Source organism: Dermacentor albipictus, chromosome 3, assembly GCF_038994185.2.
Source record: "Dermacentor albipictus isolate Rhodes 1998 colony chromosome 3, USDA_Dalb.pri_finalv2, whole genome shotgun sequence".
In the NCBI taxonomy this organism is placed as follows: Eukaryota; Metazoa; Arthropoda; class Arachnida; order Ixodida; family Ixodidae; genus Dermacentor; species Dermacentor albipictus.
In genome coordinates, this window is record NC_091823.1 from 11476157 (window position 1) to 11503872 (window position 27716).

Below are 27716 nucleotides of genomic sequence, written 5' to 3' on the forward strand. Positions count from 1 at the left end.
AATCGTGTATAATAAACAAGGGTAATGAGCATTTATGTACGCATTGCATGGTTTGCTTAGCAGGCAGATGTCAGTCACTACTGCGTGAGATTAAGACAATTGGCTGGAGTGGGGATATGTTAGCAACATAACTTTTGGAGGCATATCACATAAAAGAGAGAGGCACGAGTTGCATTAGTGATACGTCTGTTTTTCTGTTTGACAACGAGATGTAGCTGTTAAGAAACGTCACTGTATAACTGCTCTAGACAACACTAATGTACTCATGCGCATTTGTTGATTCTCCCTACTCTAGTGTAAGAATAAAATCAGTTGGAGTTCAGCACAAAACACATCGTTTCCTACTTGTCTTCCTAAGTCTTTATTTTCCTGTTGGCGCAACGATGTATTCATTAGATCTCAACCAACTCACTCAGCAACGTGTTCTACTCAAGAAAAACAACAACAACAACAAAAAAGTTTCAGTAACAATGCCAAAACAAAAACAAAACAAAGAGGCGCTGATATACCCGTATTCAATTATCGGTTATTGTCTTACTGCTGTGTGTAACTATAAATACCTCGACATAAAATTACTGTGCACCTCCGGTGGAATGACCACATCACTTGAAAAGAAAGCCACGAGGAAGCCTGCGTACCTCAGGATACACCAGTCAACACAAGAAATATAAGATTATTGGCGCAGAACTGGTAGTTGGGCGTGTTGCTAAGTATTCATAGTGAAATTTATGGCGCGCTGGAAATTTTACCATGAAGATTATTGGATTATAGCACATATAATCTGCTGGTCTTAGAACACACCTTCATGGATTGGCATCCGTTCACTGAGAAAAATATTAATCAACTTGAGAGAGAGAGAGAGAGAGAAAGAGAGAGAAAGAGAGAGAGAGAAAAATTTTATTCAAAAATGCCTGCAAAATCGGTTAGGCTCCCTCCACTCAGGGAGGACAAGTTTTTACCGCGACGCGGCCACTACGTCAGTCTCGTGCGTTGTGCTCCTCGAGGTCTTGGTCCCTCGCTACTTCCGCGAAGAAGAGCAGGGATGAAGGAGGAGAGCCTGACTAGGCTCGTTCAATCCTTCACAGTTAGCCACATAACGTACGTGGCCGCCTTCCACAACTGGGGGCCGAGGGAACGTAACAAGATAGACGCCACCATACGCAAGGCGTATAAGGCGGCACTCGGTCTCCTCGGGAGCACGAGCACCGAAAAATTCATGGCAGTGGGAATCAACTTGAGAGCCTACAGCAAAAATCTCGTTTTATTTGGCTTGCGTAATCACCAGACTTCAGCCAGTGCTCTGCTTAGGACAGCCAACTTGGAATCCTTAAAATTACGATGATATCGCGAAAGAATATAATCTATGGTTCTGCTCTATCTTGATAAGCTGGGCATTGAGTCTAGTGCGTACACAGAAAACAATTGGGGGAAGCTCCGCATTAGTGGCGCGAAGACTCGGCAAACAGCGAAGCTAGGAGCCCCACGTTCGGCTAAGCTATTCTTCGGCTATTCTTCGTTCGGCTAAGTTTATGCATGGTTATGATTGGAGACTCGGCCAACTCTTCTGCGTAGTCGTGCTTCAAGACTCGGTCAAGTTTTCTGCGTGGTGTCGTCGTTAGCCCCCCAAAGGGTAATGGACGCTTGGTCATTAAAGTATGTACAATGTTTTTTTTTCAGTAATTTCTTTCGTCGGCATCTCCCATGGATGACCAACCTTGCCACTGAAAGTTCTGCCCGACTCGCAGGCCCGGATCATTTTGTCGACGCGTCTGGTTGCACGCAGGCAACTCTGGATCTTCTGCAACTCGCTGACGTTTCGCCGCCGCTTCACGGGCGCGATATTTGGGACTGGACCGAAGTCTTCGCGTCCGTTCTCGAGTGGTGGCTTGGCGGCTTTCGCCCCGCGCATCCTCTTCTTCGGGAGTGACGCTCTTGTTCTGTCGCCCCATCTCTTTGTTCGTCGGAGACCCGCCTGTTCTGTCGGCGCGGCGGCGGAGCGGAGCTGCTTTTATACCTGTATGGTGACGTCACGACTTAAGTCCGCATCTGCGCATGCGCGGCCTCCGTACGGCGCGGCGAGGGTAAGCTACGGTGAAGCGGTGCGGGCACGCGCTATGACGTCGTCGCCCGGTGAGGTTTTGCGGCGGACGTTCGCCGACCTAACCACTACCTTAACTCTTTCCCTACCATGGGGAAAATATGTGTCTTTGTAGGTTATGCCAGATATATTTTCTGAAAATATCAACTGCATTGAATATTTTATGTAATACATAAACAAAAAGAAGAATGAATTCACTTTTCACGCATAAAAATTTTATTGACGAGATATATGTCATAAAAAGATATAAATTGCCAGCCTCGAGGTTGTGTGATAGGATTGAACAAAGTTTCTAAAAACCCGCTTGTATCTACTAAGAAAAATATGTAACAAAAATGTTGATATACAAAATGGATTGCCGTCTAATAGGTGCTATCGAAGAAAATCAATTTTCTTTATTGAACAGGGGCCCTATAACGTAACACTATTCCAATATGTCTTCCTTCCAATCTCATGACGTCAAATTTACGTAACCGCCAACGCGAGCATCGGGCGGTGACCCGCAGCGTTGACTGAACAGCCCAATCAAAACGCGCTAGTCGTTTATAGGAAGTCACTTTTGTTTGCTTTCAAAACGAATACAATTGCCTACATTGAGCGGTTTTTGCTCTCTGATTGGCTGACAAGAGGCGATGAGCACGTGAAGTGAAAAGGGTTTGTATGGGGTCGGGCCAGCACACTGAAAAAATATAACCGGGCGAAGACGGAGGTGCCGGCGTCTGCGATTGGCCCGCTTTCCCTTACTTAGCTTGCCATGGCTTGTCTATTATCGCGGCGGCATTTAACGGACAATTAAAAACGCCGCTAAAACAGATCCTCAGCAAAAAAGACTTCGCAGAGCGATGTTATATACGTGCCGAAAGGGCTGGGTAACATTATACGGCCACGCAAAACGTTTTGTTATACGCAAATAAACCCATGCTCTCCGGCAGGTGGGAGTAGCCAGTGCGTGGGCGATCGGCGGCAGCCATCTTTTATTTCATTCGGAACGGGGCAGTCTCCGGCTATTCAGAAAAAAATCCAGTTTTGTTCGGCATGTTAATGCATCTTTAACGCGCACATGTCACTTCGACGCAATGAGTTTTCGAGGTTTTGTGACGTCGAGTGACAGACAGGTGAAGTGGATGCAGCCTGAAACCTTTTGACCAATGGCGGATGGCTAATGCCAAAAAGGCGTCGAATCAGAACTAATTATTTTGCTATTGTTCGGGTGAATTATGCATCATCAGTGTGTACACGTCATGTCAGAATGGGAGCAATTCCGGCTTTCGTGACCTCGCATGACAAACAGGCGAAGTAGGGGTGGTCCCAAAATGTTTTTGACCAATCGCGGAGGGCTGATTGCAGAAGTGGAATAGAAAAGTTTGGAATAGCTTTACGTTGAGCGCCCTAGGTTTTCCAATACACAAATTTAACTGCAAGCGCAACAGTTGGGCGCGCCGGGCTGTGGCCGCCGATGTTCCGGGCTGCTTTTCGTCGTCGTCGCTCTCAGAGTCGTAAGTCCTAAAAGAAGGCAGCATCCTCAGATTAGCTGCTGCTCATCGATAAAATGAGCCGCAGACGCAGCGGAATCACGAGATCTGCGATCTCTCGAAGCGTGCGCCTCTTCCGGATGCCACCATATTTGCTTCCTACTTGGATGATTGCGAAAATTCCGAGCACGGTTAAAAATTACCGCCTCTTGGGAAATCAACGAACTGCTTATAAAACAAAAATATGCAAAACATGCAAACCTATTTTACGTTCGTGCAAGAGGCGAATTAACGTTAATGTACGCATAACTAGATTATTTTGGTTTGTAAGCGTACACAACTGCCATCTATAGGCGGTGATACGGAGGGAGCGGGATGTAATAATTCAGGATCAGGCAATGAACCACAATCCAAACATACACAGGGTTTAAAATTGCCCGTTTTTATTGTAAACAGATCCTACTGTTTCTTTTTTCTCGTTTCTGTTCTCTACGAGAGAGACAATAGGAAACCTATGGCAAGTGGCACGGCTAAGCGAAGTAGCAGTCACCTTGCGCATATCTTGAATGTAATATAGCTGACAGAAACTTTCGGAACGTGAAAGTTGCGAAAAGCTTCGCCACTGTAGCCAAGCCGCGCATACGAAAATATAGGTCTCCCAATATGATGAAAGGCTCGGTTTCAGATTAGCTCACTCTCTAGACTGAAGATAGCGTGCAAAGGAAAAAAAAGCGCTCGCTCGCCGCGCACTTATGCACATGCACAGCGGCAACAGCTGATAGAGCTGATGAGCTCGCTGCTGTAGGCACCGAACTGCACAGGTAGGAAACTTTCGGCAATCCTAGCATCGCCGGCGTGACGTATCCGACTTCGCCGGCCGCTGCCTCACATGCTCGGTACGCCGGACTATAAATCTCCGCCTTAACAGCGAATCAAAATAGTAAAAACATGCTTGCACTTTTCTGACAACCCACCAATCCACGAGTATTTTGCATCCACAACCAATGGGTCCCCGAACACATCCGTGCTATCATCAGAGTCTCGTACGAGTTCCCCCGCCACTCCGTAGTCTTTGCACACACAGCGTGACCATCCACCTCTCGTATACCGACTAAAATGACGTTCTCGGCGTCAACCACTCGCTTTCCTTCAACAAAACAGCGTAGACCAAAATCACACTGCAAGATAATAAACAAATACAGCGGTTGCAGGGACGCGGACACCTCCGTGCATCCGCCATGCTGCACAGTGCAGCCAGACTCCGCCGCGCCCCATGACGTTCATTCTAGTTGGCGGATGTGGATATCGTGAGCAGCTGTATAATCCTGTGAGCAACCGTGCTACGGCATCACTTTTTTCGCATTGACGTTGTCAATTTTTTCGACCCTGTTTTCCACCAACCACCTTCCCTCGCGACGCATCCTCTAAAGTGGGCATGTGCCACGTTTTAAGCTTATTATCATTATTGTCGTGTTATCCTTCTTTGTGGTGCATACGCTGTTCTCACGAATACGACAAAGAATAATTGCATGCAAACATACCCCCATCTCTCCAGGAAAATGGTTTCTTCTTTCTATCACGTATGTGGCGCCTGGAGATTGGCCAAGAAATAGATGGGTTATTCCAATTTAGGAAGAATAAATTTCTGATATTTAAATTTGTTGCGGTAATCTTCCGTCTATTACAGTATTGCTTGCTCGGTCCTCCGAAATTTATGCGCTGACGCTGCTGCTCTATGAGTCTGTATGGAGCGGAAAGCCTTGCACTAATTGTCGAACACTTTATTTCCGTGCAATACGTTTCATTTCGTGAACGCGAGTGATGCGCAAGCGAATGGGCGCTATGGGGCACACGACGCTATCGGCCCTCGGTGCGCCTAGGCGCCTACACTGCTCGTATGGCAGATCGTATTCAATATAGGGCTCGTGCTACCGCGTCATACGCCGCAGCCGCCAGACTAGAAGGCCCCATGGGAAACACTCGCTTACTACCTAAATTACCCAGCATGAGGTCGGCGCGCACAGGCAAACATGAACACTGCACACTCGATGACCGCGGACACTCGCTGTCAAAACGCTGGCGGGAGGAAACACGACAGCAGCAGCCGCCAGCGCACGCAAAGCCCACGCAACACAGCGCACGCAAAGCTGCGAGCCCTCGGCCCTTTTATAGACTGTGCCCCCAAAGCAGATCGCTTTCAACGTAAAGCCCGCGCGTAACCGTACCCTAGGATAGTATACCGCTGGCAGGGTGGTATCGTTCAGTACCGCATGGGGCACGGTGGTAAAGCGAGCGTTCTTGCATTCTTCCCTCGTGGCAGCTATAGGCGCTGCACAGGGTTTGGAACGCGTTACTTGAGGAAGTGGCGCTCGAAGTACCGCTTGGATTCCGCGTGCGGGTAAGGCACGGTGGTAAGAGGGGGAGCACCCCCCATAACAGAGTGCAATATAGTGCCCCAAATAACCATCTCCCAATGCATGCTAACGTATTCTTGAATAGTAGGCGGGGCTGTTTCTTAATAAATTTTTACCTATCCATTAACAGCAAACATTTCAACAGCGAAATTTCAGGCATGTGCGTGTCAGAGTTTGTGTTCAGAATGTTAGTTCAAAGAGTGTAAATGACGCTTAACAATTTGTATCCTGAAATTTCTGCATTGCCGTTGCCCATAGTGCTAACTAACTGTGCAGACGAAATTTGCGGACAAACAGGAGCCAGCACAGAGGCCCAGGCGCTTTCCTCGTTTGCTTGTTTGGCGGCTTCAGACAAACCGCCGATTTCACGAGGGGGCCAGTTGCGCTTGGGCGTAGAACGATTGCGCGACAGCTCCGTGCCTAGCGCTCTCGACTCAAAAATTAGTATCATCATCATCCTCATCATCATCATAATCATCATCATCACCACCCTATTTTATGTCTACTGCAGGACGAAGGCATCTCCCTACTACCTGCAATTACCCCTGCACTGCGCCAACCGATTCCAACTGGCGCCCGCGAATTGCCTAACTTCATCGCCCCACCTACTCACGTGCCGTCCTCGACTGCGCTTCCATTCTCTTGGCACCCACTCTGTGACCCTAATTGTCCACCGGTTATCTGACCTGCGTATTACATGACCTATCCAGCTCCATTTTTTCTCTTAATGTCAATTAGAATATCGGCAATATCCGTTTGCTCTCTGATACAAACCGCTCTCCTTCTATCTCTCAAGGTTATGCCTAGCATTCTTCTTTCCATCGCTTTTTGCTCAGTCCTTAACTCGACAGCTTCTATAAAGAAGCGCTAAAGACTGTCAAGATAAACCAACTCGCCCACATCAAGGTATTGTCCTTAACTTGTTCTAAAGCTTCTTTGTCAGTCTCCAAGTTTCTGCCCCAAATGTCAGGACCGGTAAAATGCACGGATTGTACATCTTCCTTTTCAATGGTAATGATAAGCTTCCAGTCAGGAGCTTACAATGGCTGCCGCATGCGCTCCAAGCCATTTTTATTCTTCTGTGAATTTTCTTCTCATGATCAGGGTTCCCTGTGAGTAATTGACCTAGGTTAACGTACACCTTCACAAACTCTAGAGGTTGACTGGCGATCCTGAACTCTTGTTCCCTTGCACGGCTATTCATGATTATCTTTGTCTTCTGCATATGTACATTCAACCCCACTCTTACACTCTCTCTGTTTAGGTCCTCAATCATTTGTTGACTCCAACATACTTGATAGGAAATCCCAACAACAATGACTCTAAAATGCACATTGCTCCACTGACATGGGTTCAGATCCCAGCGGAGAAGTTTCCTTTTTCTTCACGCTGTGCCAATGGCGAAGCTGGGAATGATGAGGTGGGCAGACGACGACACAAAGAAGTCTTCTGTGTCGTCGATGACGACAACGGTCGCTGTCAGCGTAGCGGAATGAACGGACGGACGGACAAGGCAAACCAAATTTCGAGCGCTAAACTGCGGTCGCAGTATAAATCGCGCTGCTCATAGGAAAGAGTTGGTGTAATGGTGGTGAAATATTCGAGCCGCAGAACACGATGTTAACGTAAATAGCAATAATTCTACAGAAACAATTACTTTATTTCTGCACACAGTCAACAGCTGGCGTTTTTTCTGATGATAAAACAAACACTGCTTTTCTCATAAATCAGCATCTGTGCTGTGTTACGACCACCATGCGCCGTCCTTTATTGCAGGCAATCTTCTGAGGCAAGTGTGGAGTATGTTGGGAATGTCTCTGTTCCTGTGCAAGAGGGGGGGGGGGGGGAGTGAAGAAAGAGATAGCGCCCAAGGAGGTCTGTAACAGGTAGTGGGGGCTTCTACATCCAATCCTAGTGCCAAGCTGCGTAGTTCAACTTCCTTAAACGGTTCGAAATCCTAAACCACGCACTGTGAGACCAGAGTCTCGGACATGAAGCTTCGTGGTCTGCATGACTTTCTCGTTAATGTAAGTGCTCCTTTTGTGCGCCTGTATATATTAGATTAAATGTTATCAAAGAACAATGTGAGGTGCTACAAGGATCCGTTCTCGGGTCAACTTTATTTTTTATATACCTTTTTTTCTGGTCAAAAACCGTTCCTCGTGGTTGTATTCTAACGTCCATTTGTTCACTGACGATTGCGTTATAATTCGAGAAATTCAAAGATAGACTGATTATTCTGCTCTTGAAACTGATTTATATCCAATATCTGAATAGTGCAATACCTAGCTAATGGCGTTATATAGCGTTACGGTACACACGAGTGAATAAGAAATAATCAATTAAAATAACATGCCTTACCAGAACACTTTTGGACTCAGAATTTGTAGAAACTTCAAGCCACTTACATTACTCCGAACTAGAGCACTGCATACAGATTATATAATTAGTAACAGTAACCGCACGTTTGGCTTCATACGCCGTAACTTTTTCAAAACGCCATCTTCTCTTACGGTAATGCTGCATAAAAGATTATTATAGTTCGGTCTAAACTGGAATCCGCATAACAGTTTGGGACTCCAGCTAAGAAAAAATCATTACACCACTAGAGCTACTCCAAGACAATTCGGTTCGTTTTATTCTAACTATAAAAGAAGCCTTAGCTTAAATTCCATAAAAGCTATCTTATCCCTTCCACACTAGTTATGTCGGCGTAAGGTCTCTCGGCTATGCTTATATTATAAGCTATACCATCACACCTCTCTCCATGATGCCTTAATTACTCGTCCACCAAATATGTCACACCACGTCGATCATCACTCCTAAGTGGGAATTGAATCATGCAACCCTAGCTAAGTGCCTTTTCCCAGTCTTTTATTCCGTGCCTGACCCTGAATTGGAACCGCCTTCCGCAGAAATCGGTGTAACAATAAACATGTTCTCGACATTTTAGCTAACATTGCATTATAGCGAGGAGTGGTAGCCCAAAACGTCGTAATAAATATAAACAGAATACGGTGAGTGTCGTTATTAGACGAAGAAATTGCGCCACGACACTCACCGTATTCTGTTTATATTCATTACGACGTTTCGGGCTACCCCTCCTCCCTATAATGTCATATGGCCGGAGGGCAGATAAATAAATCAAAGTAAATATGGTTGTAACCAGGACTCTAACTTAGGTTGTAACCCAGGTTGTAACCCAGGTTGTAACCAGGGAGTACGTTTGGAACGCGCCTAACGCTTACGGTGCGCTCGTTTGACCGAGCCTTCAAGTGGGCTTGATTTGTATGTGTAGCTTTCTTTAATGTAGTTGGTATTGCCAGAAATGCAAACCATGTGCTTTTCTATTCCACGCTGAAAGTGTCATGGGACAAGTAAGCCGGTTGCATAACAGCTTTCATAACAGACCGGTCAACCCTTACGCCGTTAAAGTGCGGTGTAGCACGTCCTTCACAACTGTGGCAAAAAGGTGAATATGCACGAACATTTCGCGCTTTTACAGTATATTTTACCTTGCTTGCGACGAGTGTAATTCTTCTGGGGCGCATTGTTCTCGAACACACTATCATCATCTTGTATCTCTATCAGCCTGAGTTTGTTGGTCTCGAACAAGATAATACTGTGACTATTTTATGTCCGCATTCCTTTCGTTTTTATGCTGTATTGATGCATGCCAGTGTCCTGCGTCTAGAGGCCATCGAGCTTAGCGCGAATTTCTGCCTATTTCCGTTTCCCTGCATAGGTTATGTAAGTGGACAGTGACCAGACCTTGGAGGGGGCATTACTGGTTTCCGTTAGCCTTCCCCTTCTGAACTGTTCCACCTCCCAAACTTGCCTATCAATTTTGGTTGCTATCCCCAGCGCCCACGATGCGTATTTCGCTGCAGATTTTCTATGGTCCCCATGGTCGTGTTGACTTTTCATTTCATTCCGTCTCTCTTCCGATACGAATACTTTCTATCAGGTCCCCTTTGAGGATTATACAGGCTCTCTGTTCCGGTGACGTTGAACGCTTGCTGAACAGTCGAACCTACTTCCTCCTCTTCTACATCCTGCATTTTGCCTTCAGCCCTGTTAATAAATTTTATACCTTCAGATCTTCACTTGGGAAACAACCTGGCTGGTCTCGGCATTGTGGCTGGCGCCTATACTCGTGAGTATACTGTTCATCGTGCGACTCACAGCGGGACGTCAACGAGATGATCGCAAGCGTCTGCCTCCAGGCCCAAAGGGTGTACCTATACTCGGCTACATTCCATTCATGCGGAAGCCGTTTCACGTCATTTTCCATGAGCTCAGCAAAGTGCATGGACCGATTGTTGGGTAAGTGTTTCCTAATCCGGCGTAAGGAGTAGTACTCCATTAGCACATCGCTGCACCCACAGAGTTTACAGAACGTCTTAGCGAAACGCATTGCGACATTTTAGAACTTTTAACTATAATGACGGTGAAGCCATCATCTACTTTCTATGCGATGTTTCTCATGTCTGATATTGAGATTCCCTCTGAACCAATGGCACCGAATCGTTTTTCGCGTAAAAAGTAGACTGTCAATCGGTGTAGTGCATGGTATATGAATACGCAGTAAATAATATGTACGTTATATACCTAGATCATGAAAGTTAACGTTACTCTTTATATATATCATATACATACAGATATATATATATATATATATATATATATATATATATATATATATATATATATATATATATATATATATATATATATATATATGTATATAACATTTTATATGTGTACGTTACATGTACAAGGGTATCAGAGTTGTGTATGAGCATGTACTGCAGCATATGTGCAATCCACTAGAACTGTTATTGAATCAAGTAGCAGCCAACGCAGCATATTCTGCGCCAACGCGTCTCTAACATGTCAATAAAATAAAAACAGGGAGAAAAACGCAGCTGCAGGAATCTATCTGTGTTGTGAGCTCTCTGCGTCATTTTGTGTGAGTGCTTTATGAAGGCAACGGGTAAAACGACTCGAAATGCTTATAATCCTGGTATACATGATGTCTTACCGGCTATAGTGACTCCAGATTTCAGCGCGTGGCTCGCCAAATAACCAGTCAATGAGAACGGAATCATAGGTACTTCCGAGTCGCAGTGTCCCTTGATTTACGGGCCCTTTAGGTGCTGAACGTAGCTACGCCGATTCTTAAACGCAATGTCCAATTTCATAAGCACTTTGCACTAGCCTCTCAGAGGTGACAAGCGCAATGGTTCCTTTCTCTGCAATTATTTACGAGTTACCATATAAGATGCACCACAGCAAGGTCTCATGAGGTGACCCTAATAAGTATGCCGGATGGCCGAAGTCTTTTCGAAAGTGCGTGATCGCGCAGAAAACTTGAATAAACCTGCACCGCGGAGCGAGCAAAGAGGAAAAAATACAGATCCGGAGCATGTGGAGGAGGACGAGGCGTAGAACGCCAGCGGCAGAGCGAAATTGCGTTCATTAAGCGTAGGTGCCACCTTAAAACATCGGCTTTAAGAGTTGGCATAGCGTTCGAGCTCAGCTCCCAGCACATCTCATAGACGCACATTATTGATGGCTAGCGCAAGTGCCATCTTGGAGAACCGTCGTGGTGGAAAGATGCGTCTGTGAGGTCACGTGCAAGTTATATATAGTTACGGTATAAAATTGCACATATGCAAACTACCATAAGCATATTTGTAAGTATGGGTATGCAGTAATTCAGGAGTTGAAAGAAAAGCTAATCAACAACACAGCGATTTCCTCTTCTTCACCTTCTAATTGAATCCTGTGGATGTGTCTGTTCTCGCACTGTGGTCGTTTATCCGAACGGCACAAGTAACGGCCTCTGTGTGTCCTAACATCTGTCCCTAAAAAGGAAAGCAAGCAAGACGTAGTCATTGTTTCTTCCTACAGTTCGGAATGTTGTAAAACAGTCTAAAAACACAACATTTGCAGGCTTCGCCTTGGGTCCAAGGATGTGGTAGTGCTAAACGACCTGGCGTCAATCCGAGAAGGACTGGCAAATCCCGACGTGCTCTACAGGCCCGACGATTTCATCTTTCGTTACCTGGGAGTCAGAGGTTAACTAGCACTATCTACAGTTGCATTTACGCGCTTCTATGTTTTTTCTTTGTTGTGCAGCGCTGCAGACCTCAGATTATTCCTGGCCGATTTTATAGAAAGTACTAACTTTATGGCTGGTTGTTTTTCACAGGTATTTTAACTATGAACGGAGAACCATGGCAAGTGAACAGAAGGTATACCTTTCATGTACTGAGGAACCTTGGATTTGCGAAGAAATCTATGGAGGAACATATCCGAGTAAGAAACTATGTATCGACATACCAAATAAACTGCCTTAATCATAGTTAGACTAGTTAAGGAATTTGGTAGGAACAGATTTGGAGAACAAACAGTGCTCGCCACAAAACAAAAGGCAAAAAGATACAGAACTGCGTTTTCGGTTTTAATTGGGTTGGTCTGCCCCTGACCATAGTCAGTTGCACTTCGCTTCTCGAAGAGGCAGGATGGGTGGCGAGTGAGCTCCTGAAAAGTACGTTGCGATGCGGTGAACACAGTTTAAGTAATGAATCCGAGACCTCACAGAGGTGCGACGTAGAGCAAATGCATTTCTCTCTTATTTACCTAAACCATACTGAAAATTTTTAGTGCTGTTTTCAGATGTATTCATAAGGAAACATTCCATGTACTGTGAGGAGTTTTTTTTTACAGCAATCAGGTCTGAGGCATGCAAGGCTGAGCCAAGATACCATCCCTAATAACCCCTCGGCACACTGCACATATAGCCGAGTATATTTAACTTTATATCATCTTCGGCTTCTTGGGCAATTTATTTCGGTATTTTCAAATAGCGCTGCCGCAATTACGGCCAGCAGGATTAAACAGGACATAGTGTCATATGGTAGGCATGTCCCCCTCCGCCTTGCTACGTCAGTGACATGTCCGGTGTTAATACTTCAAGTGAATGCCTGCGGGACAGACAACGCGAAATTTGTTACCTTTGCAAATGAAATACTAAAAAAATATTAAGGAATGAAAGCGGAGAATTATTTATAGCAGCGTTCTATACATAAAGATCCGCTCTAGGCCCGATCGTGAAAGATGCTAATACGTCTACGCATTAAGCACACACTCAAAGCTCGCATAACGCTGTAAGAAGGAGCTTAGAAAGACAGAAAGCTGAGCTAGTTGACAAGGATTTATAATGCAAAAAAAGGTAGGGCTTGCAGACCCGGACCCAAGAGAAGTGGATGGTCGTGTTGTCCACTTCTCTTGTCTTGTGTCCGTGTCTGCACGCCTTACCCTTTTTTGCATTAAGAAGGAGCTTTAAACTTCTGAATATCTTACAAATATATGTGACGAACCGCACAATATGACGGCACGGTGCAATAGTGGAGAAAGAGGTAGACGAATAATAAAGGTAGTGTTCTGGTGACCAAGTTTTTGTCCGTCCGCAACCGCCTGCTCGCGTCACACAAGTCGGCAGGATAAAGACCTGACAGCCACGTTATCGACCTCACATCATGATGCAAGTACTGAACACTATGGTGTAAGCCAGGAGCGGACATCTTCACCACCGACACCAACCAGCATCATGACCGCATCACCTAACGCCTTGGACATACCCAAGTATACCGTATACCAGCGGACGATGAGCCCGTGGAAGACTTGTTTCGCCTCCTTTAGCGCCACGCATCCGCTGCATCATGGTTGGAATAGGGCATGGTCACCAACCTCAATGACTATGTCACCGGTGAGACATTTCGCTTCTACCTAACGCATATATTTGATAACGATGAATCGTGGGAGAAAATCAAGGAAGAGATGACCGGTAGATTTAAAGTGTACGCTCCAGACTCTCCCATTATCCAACAGCTGGAAACATTATATTTGGGTTGCCGCAGCCACCCCCAGTCTTCACGTAGCAATCATAATAAATTCCAACCAAAGTCCCGTATGACCAAATCGTCGACAACGTTCCCATGTAGTTATCCTTCCGAGAAGAGGGACGCCCTCAAACCGTCGTTTCGTACGCGCGGCCCGCCACCAGGTTTCTCGTTACGTAACACTTCAACGGCTGCCAAACAACGCCCCATCTCAAGCGCAGCTGTTACTTATGCCGATGAAACGAAGTCAACTTCCTTACTGCCAGGACGAAATCAGAATACAAGTGCCAGCACCAAGGCGCATACCTTTCAAGGCGAAGACAATTTGGAGTCATATACATCTAGAGATCTAGCTGCTTCGCGACTCTCAAGCCATCTGCGTACTACACTTCAACAAGACGCTACCAGTGCAGAATCGTCACGCACGCAGAGCAGCATCACGCACTGCGGAATTCCTGAAACCCCCATTCATCACGTCGCTGCGGCAGCCTCGGAAAAGCCTTCTGAGAAGGCTGCCACACTGTACTCGCCACCAGACAAATCTCACCAAAAGGGGCAGTGTACGCACTACTCATTCATCCCTACGTCAATTAGCACCAGTAATCACAAGCATATTCCGATAGATATGATACCTCAACAACTGTCGCAACATCACAAGGATAAACGTCCACAACTTCAGCAACAACTTCAGCGACCGAGAAGACAACTTCGACACGGACGACGACGGAGAGCGTCGCCGAAAGCACAGATGCAACAAGGAAAACGTCATTGCGCAAGGCAACGAAGCCCGAGACGAATGCAACGAATATGACATTTTGCAAGAAAGAAACGTTGCCGAACACACCTTCAGCACCACCTATCAAGACTGCTCCCAAGCAAAGGATTCCTGCGACAACTCTGTGCACAAGTACAAAAAAGACAACAGACATTTTCCAGGTGTATGTCGTCATAATGACCCAGTCCACCGAAGGACCGAGCAGGAGACACCACGTGTCTCCAAGTCGCAACGACACCTGAGTTCCCACGGCTCCCATGCATCGAAAATTTCCTTCATCGGGGCATGCATATGTCGCCGGAGGGCAACAGCCAGCCTTAGACACCTGAGCACTGCTGGACGTAACCGGACTGCCAGACTGACATCGTCCATATGCGAGGACATTATGACGATAACATCCGCCCTTGTATCTACGACTCTCTCGGCGGGAGGGGCAAGCGTGTGACGAACAGCACAATAGTATGGTACGGTGCAGTAGTGGAGAAAGAGGTAGACGAAGAATAAAGACAGTGTTCGGTCAACCATGTTTGTCTCCGTTCGCAACCTCCTGCTCGCGTCACATATACATCAATTTAGAAATCATTTCGCTCAGCCTTCACTAAAATGATTTTTCATGTGATTACACAAAATAAACTCTTCCAGAGTTGGAAGCAGATCCTGGATTTAGGCTCTTAAACTTTTTTTGCAAAGGTTGCCGAAAATATGACAATCTTCTAAAAACAGAAATGATAGATATTGAACAGTCTCATTATTTCGTTGTTAGTTGTTTTTCCAGCTTTCTTGTTCTTGCTTTCTGTGCACCAGCACTCAGACCTCAGTGACGTTCTTGGGCACATTATATAAATTGTTGATTGATTGATTGATTGATTGATTGATTGATTGATTGATTGATTGATTGATATTCAAACTACCTATAAAACAGGGCACCGATAATATTCCCCTACAGTGTTCGTGCTATTCACGTATTATACATATGTATAGCGGTCGAGAATAATGCCTGTCACCATAAACAACCATATCGGTGGCTTATGGCGCCGCCAACAGGCAACTATAGGAAAGGTTTGAGAGCTACTAGAGTTTGCAACCGGAAGAACTATACAAATGCCGAACCATGCCTACAGTCGAGTGAAGAAAACTCAAACAACCATTCTAGTTGCCGCTAGCATCTGTAAAGCTGATTGCGGTACGCTTGATGTCGGGAAGATAAGCGGCCGCTTCGGATCGGAGGCCATGCGCTCTTATAGATGCGGTGTATGCATCGAATAATGAAATATGACTTGGCCTGAAGCTGAACTTTCTTCTTATTCCTGTCTCATGTATTCAGGAAGAGGTGCAGGACTTCATCGACTACCTGTTGACAAAGAACGGTCGACCGACGTTGGTGGGACAGACGGTCGCGGCCAGCGTGGCCAACAACATCTCGGCGCTGGTGTTCGGGAGGCGGTATAACCGGAAAGATCCCGAAGGTCGCTTCATCGAGAAACTTCTCACCAGCTTTCTGCGCCACTCAAGCTTCCTATCGCTCGTGGATTTCCTGCCAGCAATTCGGTTCATCACTGCGTACATTCCGAACACGAGAACGTACATCACGAATAACCTCTTTAAAGAATTCGCTCAGCTAGTGAGGTGAGTCCGTAAGGCAAGTCTTACAACGTGCGGAGCTTCGGTAAGCTACAAAAGAAGCAACAAGAACGACAGGCTTAAAGTTCATACTCTAGCTCCTCCTTATATTATGAGCATTGGACAGCGTGTGCTCGGCCCTAGCGAAATTAAATTCTGGGTTTCAGATGCCAAAAGGCATCCCGTAGCAGGGGACTCCAGATTTATTTTTACCATCTGGAGTTCTTTAACGTGCACCCAATGCACCATTCACTTGCGTTTTTGCATTTCGTCCCCATAGAAATGAGGCAGCCGCGGTCGGGATTAGAGCCGACGCCCTCGGGCTTAGCACCCAAACCCCAAAGTCAATACGCCACCACGGTGGGTATCGGCCCTATAGTTAACAGTTTGTCGATAAAGAAGGGTTACGTTTTATCCTGAAAGTACCCAGCACGGTACCTAGTGAACTTCGAGAACCTTCCCAGAAACAAAAACAAAAGCGGCCATAGCAAGTGAAAATACATTCAAATCCGTCCCGTCATACTAAAACTTTCACACAGTTTCCTACAGTAATTAAAGAGGAAACTCTGGCTCTGCAATCGTTGAGCCACCATGGGAATGATGGGTAGTAGATGGATTTGTCTGATCTTCGTGCTTATGGACTGATACTTTCTTATGGCTTCTTTTATTGCGCTTTATCTGCCTTTGTTTTCCTAACTTTCAGCAAAAGTTACACTTTTCTAAATCAAGAACGCAGCGAACACGCACAATCGCTACTAATTGCTGCGGTTCAGCCTCTTAGGCAGCCAAATCGAAACGCGCTGGCTTGCCCGCGAGAAACCTATAACGACACAATCTTAACTCCTTGTGCCTTTCCTCACCTTCTCTCGCTCACCGCAAACACACCATTCCATGCCACATACATGCAAATATACATATACCACCACCTTCTAAAAATATGTACCCTATACATCCCATCCTACATAGGAGGAAAAGGACCAAGGCCCTACAAAGAAAATTTTCCAATTCAACCGACGTGCTCTTTGTCGACGCCGCCGAAAATAGCACTGGTTCGACATATCCCCTCTCAGTAATCAATTCGCAGGGCCAGTTATCTACGGCCGCCTCTGTCCATGCTTACTCTCCGGAGGAGGCGGAGGTAGCGGACATAGCACTGGCTTAAGCTATTCCAAATTTCTTCGTCATTGTCAGAGACTCAAAACCAGCCATCCGCAAGTTCGGAGTGGGCAGGGTTTCACGGCCAGCCTTTTCCCCTAATTCTTTCTCACCCGCCCATACAAGACATAGGCCTCATTTCGACCCCAGCACAGGCGGGTCTCCCCCGCAACGATATGGCTCACACCAGTGCCCGAGGATTAACGGACCCGGTGCAGGCATTAGCCGAGTCGCAAATCGTTCCCTTCGAGACGCCGCTTTCCGCGCGTGATCGCCTTCTTAGATTTCACGACATCAGCGCACATTATACAGTTGGTCGTCTGCCATTTCCTTCGTTGGCGTGTAAATCTGCGCACAAACACGATATGCTGTGGCAACAGCTACGAATCGCACCTTTATCTACCCTCACCTTCTTCACGACATTCACCCCCCTCTCCACACCGCACCTCCCTGCCGTTTCTGCTCAGCAGCCAAGGCAAATCTCAACCACATTATGTGGCGATGCCCTCATCACCCATTACTCCCTTACTAATTTCATAACTAGTGAGAAGCAGTGGGGGTCCGCCTTGCGCAGCTCCAGGCTCGACGTTCAGAAGGCCATCCTGGGGTGCGCTTAGAGGGTGGTAAAGGACTACGTCAAGTAGACCCCTCCCTCCCTCTACCCCTCTGCCCCTTTACCTTTAAAAAGAATAAATGAAGTTGATACTACTGCTGCTGTAAGTGCATTCTACGCCGCTTGTCGATGCATGCGTCCATGGCGTTCAGGAGCTTGACGGTTTGGTATCAGTGCTGGCCTCTTTCAAGACATCTTAAGTAGGTACAGTCTAGCCAGAGAATGCGTTCACATTGTTTAGTAGCAAGTGATCTGCTTTGTACGTCTGTGCGCATTGTTGCGAAGGAGAACAAAGCGTAGCACGGGCGCTATAATGTAAAGTTATACCATTTCAAACTTTTTCCTCTCCACGATTGGTCAAGAAGTTTTCGGGGCCACCCCACTTCACCTGTCTGTCACGCAACGTCCTGAAAACCCCGAGAACTGATATGTTCTGATATGATGCGTGCACACTGATTAGGCGTGTTTAGAACAAACCGAAATAAAAATAATTATTTCTGGTTCGTCGCCTTTATCGCCATTTGCCCTCTGCTACTGGCGAAAAGTTTTCGGGCTGCGCCCACTTTGACTGACTGTCACGCGATGTCACAAAAGCGCGAAAACTCACTTCGTCAAAGTGACATGCACGCGTTAAAAACGCATTAACATGGCGAACGAAATTGATTTCTTTTACTGAATGGCTGGAGTCTGCCCTGTTCTGAAAGGAATAAAATATGGCTGCCCGCCAATCGCTCTGGCACCGGCCACTAGGAGCTGCCGGGGAGCATGGATTTATTTTCATGTAATAGAAATTTTTACGTGGCAGTATAACGTTATCGAGCTCTTTCGGAACGTATACGACATCGCTCTGGCAACTATTCCTGGCTGAGGATCCGTTCTGACGGCATTTTTAACATTCCGCTACACGCCGCCGTGATTTTCGACCAGCCAAACAAGCTAAGTAAGGGAGAAGCGGACCAATCGCAGACTCCGGCACTACCCTCTTCGTCTGGTTATATTCTTTCACTGTGCTGGCTCGGCTCCATTGGAACCCTCCCCACTTCAGTGTGCTTCTCGCCTCTTGTCAGCCAATTTGAAAGAAAGTCTGCTCAATCTAGGCAGTAGTATTCGCTTTGAAAGCAAAAAAAAAAGTGAACCGCCTATAAACGAGGAGTGCGTTTGATAGTGCTTTTAAAACAACGCTGTGGGTTACCGCGCAATGCTTACGTGGGTCGGTACGTAAGTTTGGTCTCAGGAGATTGGAATAAAAAGAGATTAGAATAGTTTTACATTATCGGGCGCATGGTTTCAATATCGGACTTCTATGCGTGATGTCCTGTGCTCGAATCCTCCCATCGCATAATAATAATATTGTTTCCGTAATTATTCTTTAGGCAGCACTTTGTTGAAAATTATGAATTTACAAAGTCAGGTTGCTCCTAGTAATTATTCTATGAAAGCAATGATGCTGTGGTTCGTGTGATTCAAAATCGGGAATTCGCGCTTGTGTTTTGAATTTTTAGGCCTAACCCTTGAACTGATACTTTATAATGACGTCGCGGATTTCAAAGTATTCTCACTTGATTTGGGCGCTTTTCATTTGGATTCTGGGACAGTTCCTACCCAGGCACTGCGTATAGGCGAGCAAGAAGTATCAGCGCCGCCTACATCTTGGGTCGCCTGCTTGAAAGCCGCGGGTGGTTACATGTATGCCGTAAAGAACGAATTAGCCATGCACCCTAATGTAGCGCTTTCAAGATCAACAACAACAACAACAAAAAATACTGCAGATTAAAACAAAGGTATTCTTTTGTGCATTTCTGGCACACTGTACATGCCCAGGTGCGGCAGCGGCGCATGGTATACAAAGTGACCTATATATGGCAGCGCTGCAAGCGTTGAAGAACGGCCCTTGCTATACGCCGCATCTTATCAGGCCGGTCAAATGTGTCAAGGGGACACATAGCTGTTCACTGTCCGATAGTCTAAAGGGAGTGAAGGCAATGTAGGCATGAGTTGCTCGCCATGCATTTGATCTCTTCGCAAAAGTTGCTGCCTACTTTTTTTATTTCTTTATCTTCTATTTTCTAACTTTCGAAGTACTATTCTGTAGTTGGCCCGTTGTCTTTTGTCAGGATGCTTTCTATGTCTACTTGTATCGTGACATGCGTCAGGAAAAATCATGGTTTCATTTTCTGTCACTGCTGATGAAGTTTGTTGGTAAAGCCATATCCTTCGTTTTTCTGTTCCCTACTTCGCCGTATGCTGCTATATATAAATACAGGTATTTATTGCAGTGTCATGTTCACATAATATTTCGTGTAAATCAAACTGTATGTACTTTTATTCTGAACCATGCAAATAATCAATGAGTGTATCCTGCATCAGTCCGACCACTCTGATGTTCGTTATTGTGAAAAGATGTAAATCGCCTTTAACTTTTGTGCATTTGAATATGCAGTCAGCACATCGAAAATATGACGACTTTTCTATGTTTTTACATGAATTTGGGTCTTCTTTCTCGGTTATAATGCTAACTGAGACATAGTACACTGATCATGACACCATACATTTGGAAGGATACAGGGATGTTTACTTGAATAGGAAATTGAGAAGGGGTGGTGGCATTTGCATGTTTGTAATTTTGTGTATTAGCTGCGACTTCCTAGATTATATTTCATGGTCCACAGCCGATATTGAAGTTATCTGTTTAAAACGCGACAAATTTCTGTTTGCTGTGGTGTATAGACCACCTGATGCTAATTGCTAGAGTTTTTCTAATGCCCAGATGCTGTTTTTTCGTTTGTTAATGCAAATCAATACACTTTAATTTTAGGAGGTGACTTAAACATCGATATGGTTGTAAAATCTACTAAGCAAAGTGAATTATCTGCAATCCTCGATTCTCATTTTTTGTCTAATGTAATAACCACCCCTACGCGTATTACTGCAAACAGCGCAACACTTATAGACCTTTTCATTACCAACCTATCACTTGATGGCCTATCTTCTGGTACCATTAATTTAACCCTTAGTGACCATTCGCCCTTTTATTTAGTCACTGACACGTATCATACGGCAAAAGACATCACTGCGGAAATAATATATCAGGACATCAACACGGTTGCACTGTCTCAGTTCCGAGATAAACTCGTCACGACTGGTTGGAACGAGGTACTTGCGTGCTCTTCGGCTGATACCGCATATGAGCGTTTCGTTGAATTTTTACCTCTCTCTATAAACGATATTTTCCTTACAAAGCCAGAACATGCACGCAAACCTTGGATAACAATAAGTCACTTAAAAATGATACGTACAAAAAACAGGCTGTACCAGGTGTTCTTGAAAAATCGCGATTTAGATGCACTAAAAATGTTTAAGACTTACAGAAACAATCTTGCCAAAATATTAACGCAAGCCAAGTGTAATTATTACTTTACTATCTTCGACGGCATCATAGACACCAAAGAAATGTGGAATACCTTAAACACAATTATATTTTTGCTCAAACAAGCGCCCCGTAACGACGAAATTAAAATCGACAAACATATATTTGGGTGAAAAACGTTGGCCAATAAGTTTAATGGCCACTTTAGTTGCAGTACTCACCATGGAATGAGATTTAAGGCGGCAGTACTCACGATAGGAATGCTTTACCTGTTTTACCAACGCCAATAACACCCTCGATATTTTTTTGCCCCACAGAACAATCTGAGGTAACTAATGTTTTTATGAAACTTAAGAAAAGCAAAAGCGAAGACAATGACGGCACAAAATGGTACCGGTTAACTTTGTCATCGATTTATTAGTACCTTGTTTGACTCAAACATACAATCGTGTTTTAAGCACAGGTCTGTTTCCTCAGCGTATGAAAAAGGCCAAGGTCGCGGTACTTTACAAAAGGGGTGACAAAAACGAAATGAGTAACTACAGGCCAATCTCGATATCGCCAATATCTTCAAAGGCTCTGGAAAAAATTATTTTCACTAGACTTTCAAAATTTTTGGACACGCATTCAGCGATTACAGCGGCACAATACGGTTTCAAGTCAGGTTTATCGACACTGACAGCACTTCTACATCAGAAAGAGGTCGTACTCGGCAACATTGAAGCAAGAGAGCTCACGCTAGGCGTATTCATAGATTTTACAAAAGCGTTTGATAGGATTGATCACCAAACTTTGTTATAAAAATTGCCCTATTATGGCATCAGAGGCATTACACTTGACTTAATAAAGAGCTATCTTAACGACCGGTACCAGTGTGTGTCAATAAATAGGGGAATATCTATGACTCAAAAGATCAAACTTGGTGTACCGGAGCGAAGTATATTAGGTCCTCTTTTATTTAACCTTTATATTCATGATATTGTAAGCATAAATCGATCAATAACATACATTATCTAGGCAGATGACACGAGCTTATATTTTACAGGAACAAACGTAGATGAGTTGATTCAAGCAGCTAATGAAGTGTTAGACATATTATCGGAATGATCTTGTCGTAATTCGCTACAAATCAACAGCTATAAAACGAAGGCCGTTCTTTTCCGCGCGAAAGGAACGGCTTGCACATACTCGCATAAACTTCTACAAAATAATTTTGAAATTGAACTTTCACAGGCTGTCAAAACTTTAGGTATTATCTTTCATCAACAGATGCTGTGGGATTCCCACATTGAAGAATTACTTATTAAGCTATGAAAAGCCCTAGGTATGCCAAGGAGGTGTCAGTCGTTCCTGCCGGTTCCCCAGAAACTTCATATTTTTAATGCGCTTTTTAGTTCCCACCTACGCTACTGCCAGTTGGTATGGGCATCTGGAACTCAAAAATTGAAGAGACAGTTATATACACTTCAGCAATGTGCACTGCTGGCTGTTGCATATTTTGGCTATAAAGATCATACATCTCGTTTATTTGTGAAGTTTTAGGTTTTAAAATTCAGTGCTGCCTATGAACATCAATCGTTGTCGTTAAGGTCTGAAATTCGCAGAAATAGCCTAAACTTAAGAGTTTTTGGCTAATTTACAGCCGAACATTTCATTGCGTCCCACCCAAAATTCTGAACGCGGGCACATCGCCCGAACACGAACGAATTACGGACTCTAAATGTTAAAATTCACCATTCCACATGTACCCAATATGTTCAAGCTTACAGAAGATCACTTACATGTCCTTTGAGGAAGAGAGCTATTCAACATGTTCACATAATCCGCTACAAGCCTAGAAAAATTCTGTCGAAATAAAGCACTCCTTTCTGCTTACAGTATGTCTTACTGTAACGTTACCCTGCAGCAATTGTCTGGTCTTTGGTTTTGGTTTTTTGTGCGTGAATGATTGATGTACTTGTAGTCGCCCAAGAGCGCATATAATTATGTCTACTTGACAATTATCGTACAAGTTTTATTTCTTTCTTTTGTTTATTTTTCTATCATACGTTAAGACTGTATGAAGTTTGCTGTGCTGTCGTTCTGCTGCTTTCTACAGATGGGAGGTGGGGCTAGTCAAGCTGCATCAGCGGAGCTTTTTTCCCACTTTCCACACCACAACTGTTCTGTGTAAAACACACTGTACTGTTGGTGGTGAAAAATAAACTTCTACTTCAACTTCAACTTCCTAGCATGTCTGCTAGCATACAACTGGACATATGCCGTTTCCGCTAAGAGGTCAAGCTGCACGGTTGGGAATAATGAACTTCATTCAGTTCGAGATCTGCTGACTTTAAACTTTCTGTCTCTCAGGGAGGAGGTGGAAAAACGAGAAGGAAACATGGAAATGCACTTGGACCGGGATTTTCTGGACGGATACTTGAGGAAGATTCAAGATCATGAAGGCACCGAATCCCACTATTCTAGTAAGTAACTATAGACCTGGTTCAAATAACATTGCCACCTTACTAGGTACGCGGCTACTCTAAATGAGGCGTAATGCAGTGCAACGAGCAGAATGGCGAAGAGGCCACGTCATTGTAGGTAATATTGTCTTCGTTATAGTATTCAAGATAATCATCAAGTTAGTAAAGCTGTCATTTGTTTAGGCAATGTAACTATAACAGGATGGTTGTTTAGTTGTTTTGGATTTGCTTAAGCGCCAGAAATATTGCTAGGCATTGAAGTTCTCTGCGGTAAGGCGGTCATTTTCAGAATATATATGTTGAGCCCTTACTAATCGAATGCAACAAAGCAAAAGGGACGTGTACTAGAACACGGGGTGCCTAAATCAGTTTTAGTTCGCCATCTCGCCAAGAGTTGGTCGAAGTATTCGCATGGTGTCGTAGACTTTTACATAAAGTGAATAACTACGTAGACTTCTCCGTCATACTATTGTGAAGCCAAGGGGAAGCCACTTCAGACGTGTATGCGCCATTTCTTCTTGCTTCAGGTTCTAAATTAATGAAAAATTCTCGAGGAAGTAATTAAATGAAAGGTGGTATTATAGCCATTATAGTCATCACTGAACATGACCATTGCGATAAACCCTACATGATGCATGTACTGTTCGCCTTTATATGCACACGTGTGACCGTGATCTTGAAAACTTCTGAGAATACACGCTGATGTGTTCATGTGATAGCATAATAATAATTCCACATAATAATAATTATTCTCTTACACCTATGTTGTATCGTAAAAATATGTATCGCAACTAATTGACTGCACATTTTTGCAAAAACTAAGCGGCTTCGTGGCCTACAATCAACTCCTTCTTATTATACCTCGCACTCAACGCTCAGGAACTTACCTCTGACGGGTGCTGTTGCCCAGCGCGTACGTAGTGGGTACTAACGCTCGGTCGGACAAGAATCTCTCCCTGTTACAACGACTGGTTCGCGTGTTCCTGGCGTATAAACGTGTAGTCGGCTGGAATGACGAGCCTCCGCGCGCATGCGTGATCAGCGCAGTTGCGTGACCAGCGCAGTGTCGCTTCATTGCACGAGAATCACAATATATTGACAGAGTCCTTTGCTATTCATTTGGTATTGAGATACGAGCGATCAATTTGTTCGTTGCCTTTGCTTACGTTTGAGGAAAGGAGTGTCAACTATACTGCTAATTCATTGAATGAATTCAACAACGAAATATCAGTATGTTGAGCAGTACCCGTCGACTCTTCTAATTTACTCTTATGTCTATTGTCAGTGTGCCGACATCTCTTTATGCTCGTTAGAAAGTACACTTTGGTTACAGAGCCACGAAGACGTCCAGTGAACTATCTTGCTCCCCACACTGCAATACTTATAAAATATATGTTGTCTTACTTCTATGCACCACAAAGAAGAGTATTCTTTGCCTTGACGTGAGCTTGCTGCTCATTGCAGTACGCTACTTGGAAGGTACCACAATCAACCTGTATGGTGCGTCAACCAACACCGTAAGGAGCACCATACTCTGGAACCTATATATTGCTGCCAATGATCCAGATGGCCACCAGAAACAACTGCAGCGTGAGATTGACAACGTCGTAGGCCACAAGAGATCGCCTCAGTGGCAAGACAGGTACAGCATGCCGTTCACGATGGCTTCCATACTGGAGACTCTGCGCTGGAGAACTATGGCCCCCATCAGCATACACAGGGCGTGAGTTATTACCGAGTTTTAGTACAACGTATGGCACCGCTGGCGTTGACCACGTCACAAAACTTCTTCCGCCAACGCGAATAGTTGCGGTGCCCATTTAACAGACGGAAATCAAGACATCTTTGTGGCAACAATGATGTATTTTGACCGGACTAGTGTTGTAAGAACAAGTTCGTCACAAAAGCAATAAAAAACCACCGCTACAACGCTATAAAAAATCTAATGTCCCACAAATACCATAAACTATAATGCCATGTGACATGTATGAGCATACGGGTTTTTATATAGGTTACTGTATGTTTCATGTAAGATTAGTTGATATGGGATTATGAGGCATACGGGTTTTCTCATCCTTGCTCTCTTATTTGAGGTTTTGCGATGGCAAGAACGGCCCATGAGAAATAACAAATCCGGTCCAGCGGGGATCAGTGCGCCCTGGTTTCCTTTGTATATTGCGTGTGCTTTGACACAGTATAGTGAGCCTGTTGGTGTGAAGCTTGTAAGAATGGCCTACTAATTATGCAGTTAAGAAATAGTAGTTGTTGTGATGTCCTTGGAATTGCGGTGCACCCCGTTAAATTTGTCGCAGATGTAATTGCTAATCAACTAGCCCATGTAAGCAACCTTTGTACTTCATATGTCATACTCCCTGGTAAACTGCAGAAGGCCTAAGTTAGTGCCTTGCTTTATAAGGGGGACAGAAATGAGCTAGCGAATTACAGACCGATTTCAATTCTGCCTGTACTTTCCAAAACTTTCGAGAAACCTCTTTATTCTTGGTTGGCGCCTTTTACCGATAAACCCCACATAATCACAGAATCTCAATTTGACTTTCGTAAAAACTATTCCATGTAACTGGCACACCTTAATCAAAAAGAATATATACTGCAACAAATTGAGTAGAAAAGGTATAAATTAGGGATCTTTATAGACTTCACAAATGCATTTTATTCGCTTAATGGAAACCTTTCCACCCAGAAATTATAATTCTACAACCTTCGTGGTGCAGCTCGTCAAATTCTCCAATCTTACCTTAGCCACCGCCAGGAATATGTTTCTATCGATAACACTATATTTGCATATAAATGCCCATCGTCTGCAGTGCCGCAAGTTAATATCTTAGGACCATACCTCTTTCAATATATACAAAAATGATGTAGCTAAAGTGGACCGAAATGTTAAATATAATATCTATGCCAACAACACGAGCCTGTTTATAGCCGACGAAGAGTGTCACAGGTTATGCCAACGAGGAAACCAGGTTCTTCTTAAGCTGACCGAATGAGCATCGTGTAATGGGCTAGCAATCAATGTTTCCAATACGCATGAAGTTGTATTTCAGGCAAAAAAGCAAGCACTTTGCACAACCCCGTCCACTCGTATTAAACGGAAGCCCTACGGAAGTCGTTAATAACATCAAAAACTATTGGTGTTGCATTTACTGAACATATGTCACGGGGCTCACATACTGATTATATCGCTGACAAGGCAATTCGTGCATTAAGACTCATCTACCGCCACGACGTGGGAGCGGCCCGCTACGTGCTGACGTGCGTTCCGAAGGACCAGAATAAAGTTTTGCCATACCATACCAGGACCTATTACCAACAAAGAGTAGGCGTTCAGTTTATCACTCTTTATTTATGTCTTACATCGCATAATATTTTCTCGTGTGACTCGTGTGGAGAACCACCACTTCTACAAACATATTAAAACTCAAGACTTCAAAACAATATAATAACAGTAATTGCTAATGCCACTCCCAATCATCCGGCTCGGCCCTTAATTAAGAAGTGTGGCCTAATTAGTTTGGACCGCCTCTATTATTTTAAGCTCTCTTATGCGCTACAAAATGAAACGAAAAAAAATATTATTATTTACGCTTTCTGTGTAACCTAAACAGTAAGCGCAGATACATATAACAGTAGACGTTTCGAATATTGGGAAATGTGTCCCATCAGAACTAATTACGGTGAAGACAGGATGTATTTTATCATTCCTAGAATATTAAATAATTTTTACGAACAAAATTTAAATATAGAGTATTTCACACTCCACCAACTTAGGCTGTATTATATGAAGGGCTGATTTTACACTTCATTCT

The 27716-nt window shown here is 44.4% G+C and overlaps 1 protein-coding gene across 1 annotated transcript in view; it reads left to right on the top strand.

The window, feature by feature from the left end:
• The window catches only part of LOC139057122 (uncharacterized), a 50055-nt gene that overhangs the window by 12763 nt on the left and 9576 nt on the right, over nucleotides 1–27716 (top strand). The window contains exons 10-16 of the mRNA XM_070534896.1: nucleotides 6836–6890; nucleotides 10084–10310; nucleotides 11943–12067; nucleotides 12202–12308; nucleotides 15994–16295; nucleotides 23777–23889; nucleotides 25354–25612. Coding sequence (XP_070390997.1) covers nucleotides 6836–6890; nucleotides 10084–10310; nucleotides 11943–12067; nucleotides 12202–12308; nucleotides 15994–16295; nucleotides 23777–23889; nucleotides 25354–25612 — 1188 coding nt within the window. The remainder of the gene's footprint in view (nucleotides 1–6835; nucleotides 6891–10083; nucleotides 10311–11942; nucleotides 12068–12201; nucleotides 12309–15993; nucleotides 16296–23776; nucleotides 23890–25353; nucleotides 25613–27716) is intronic.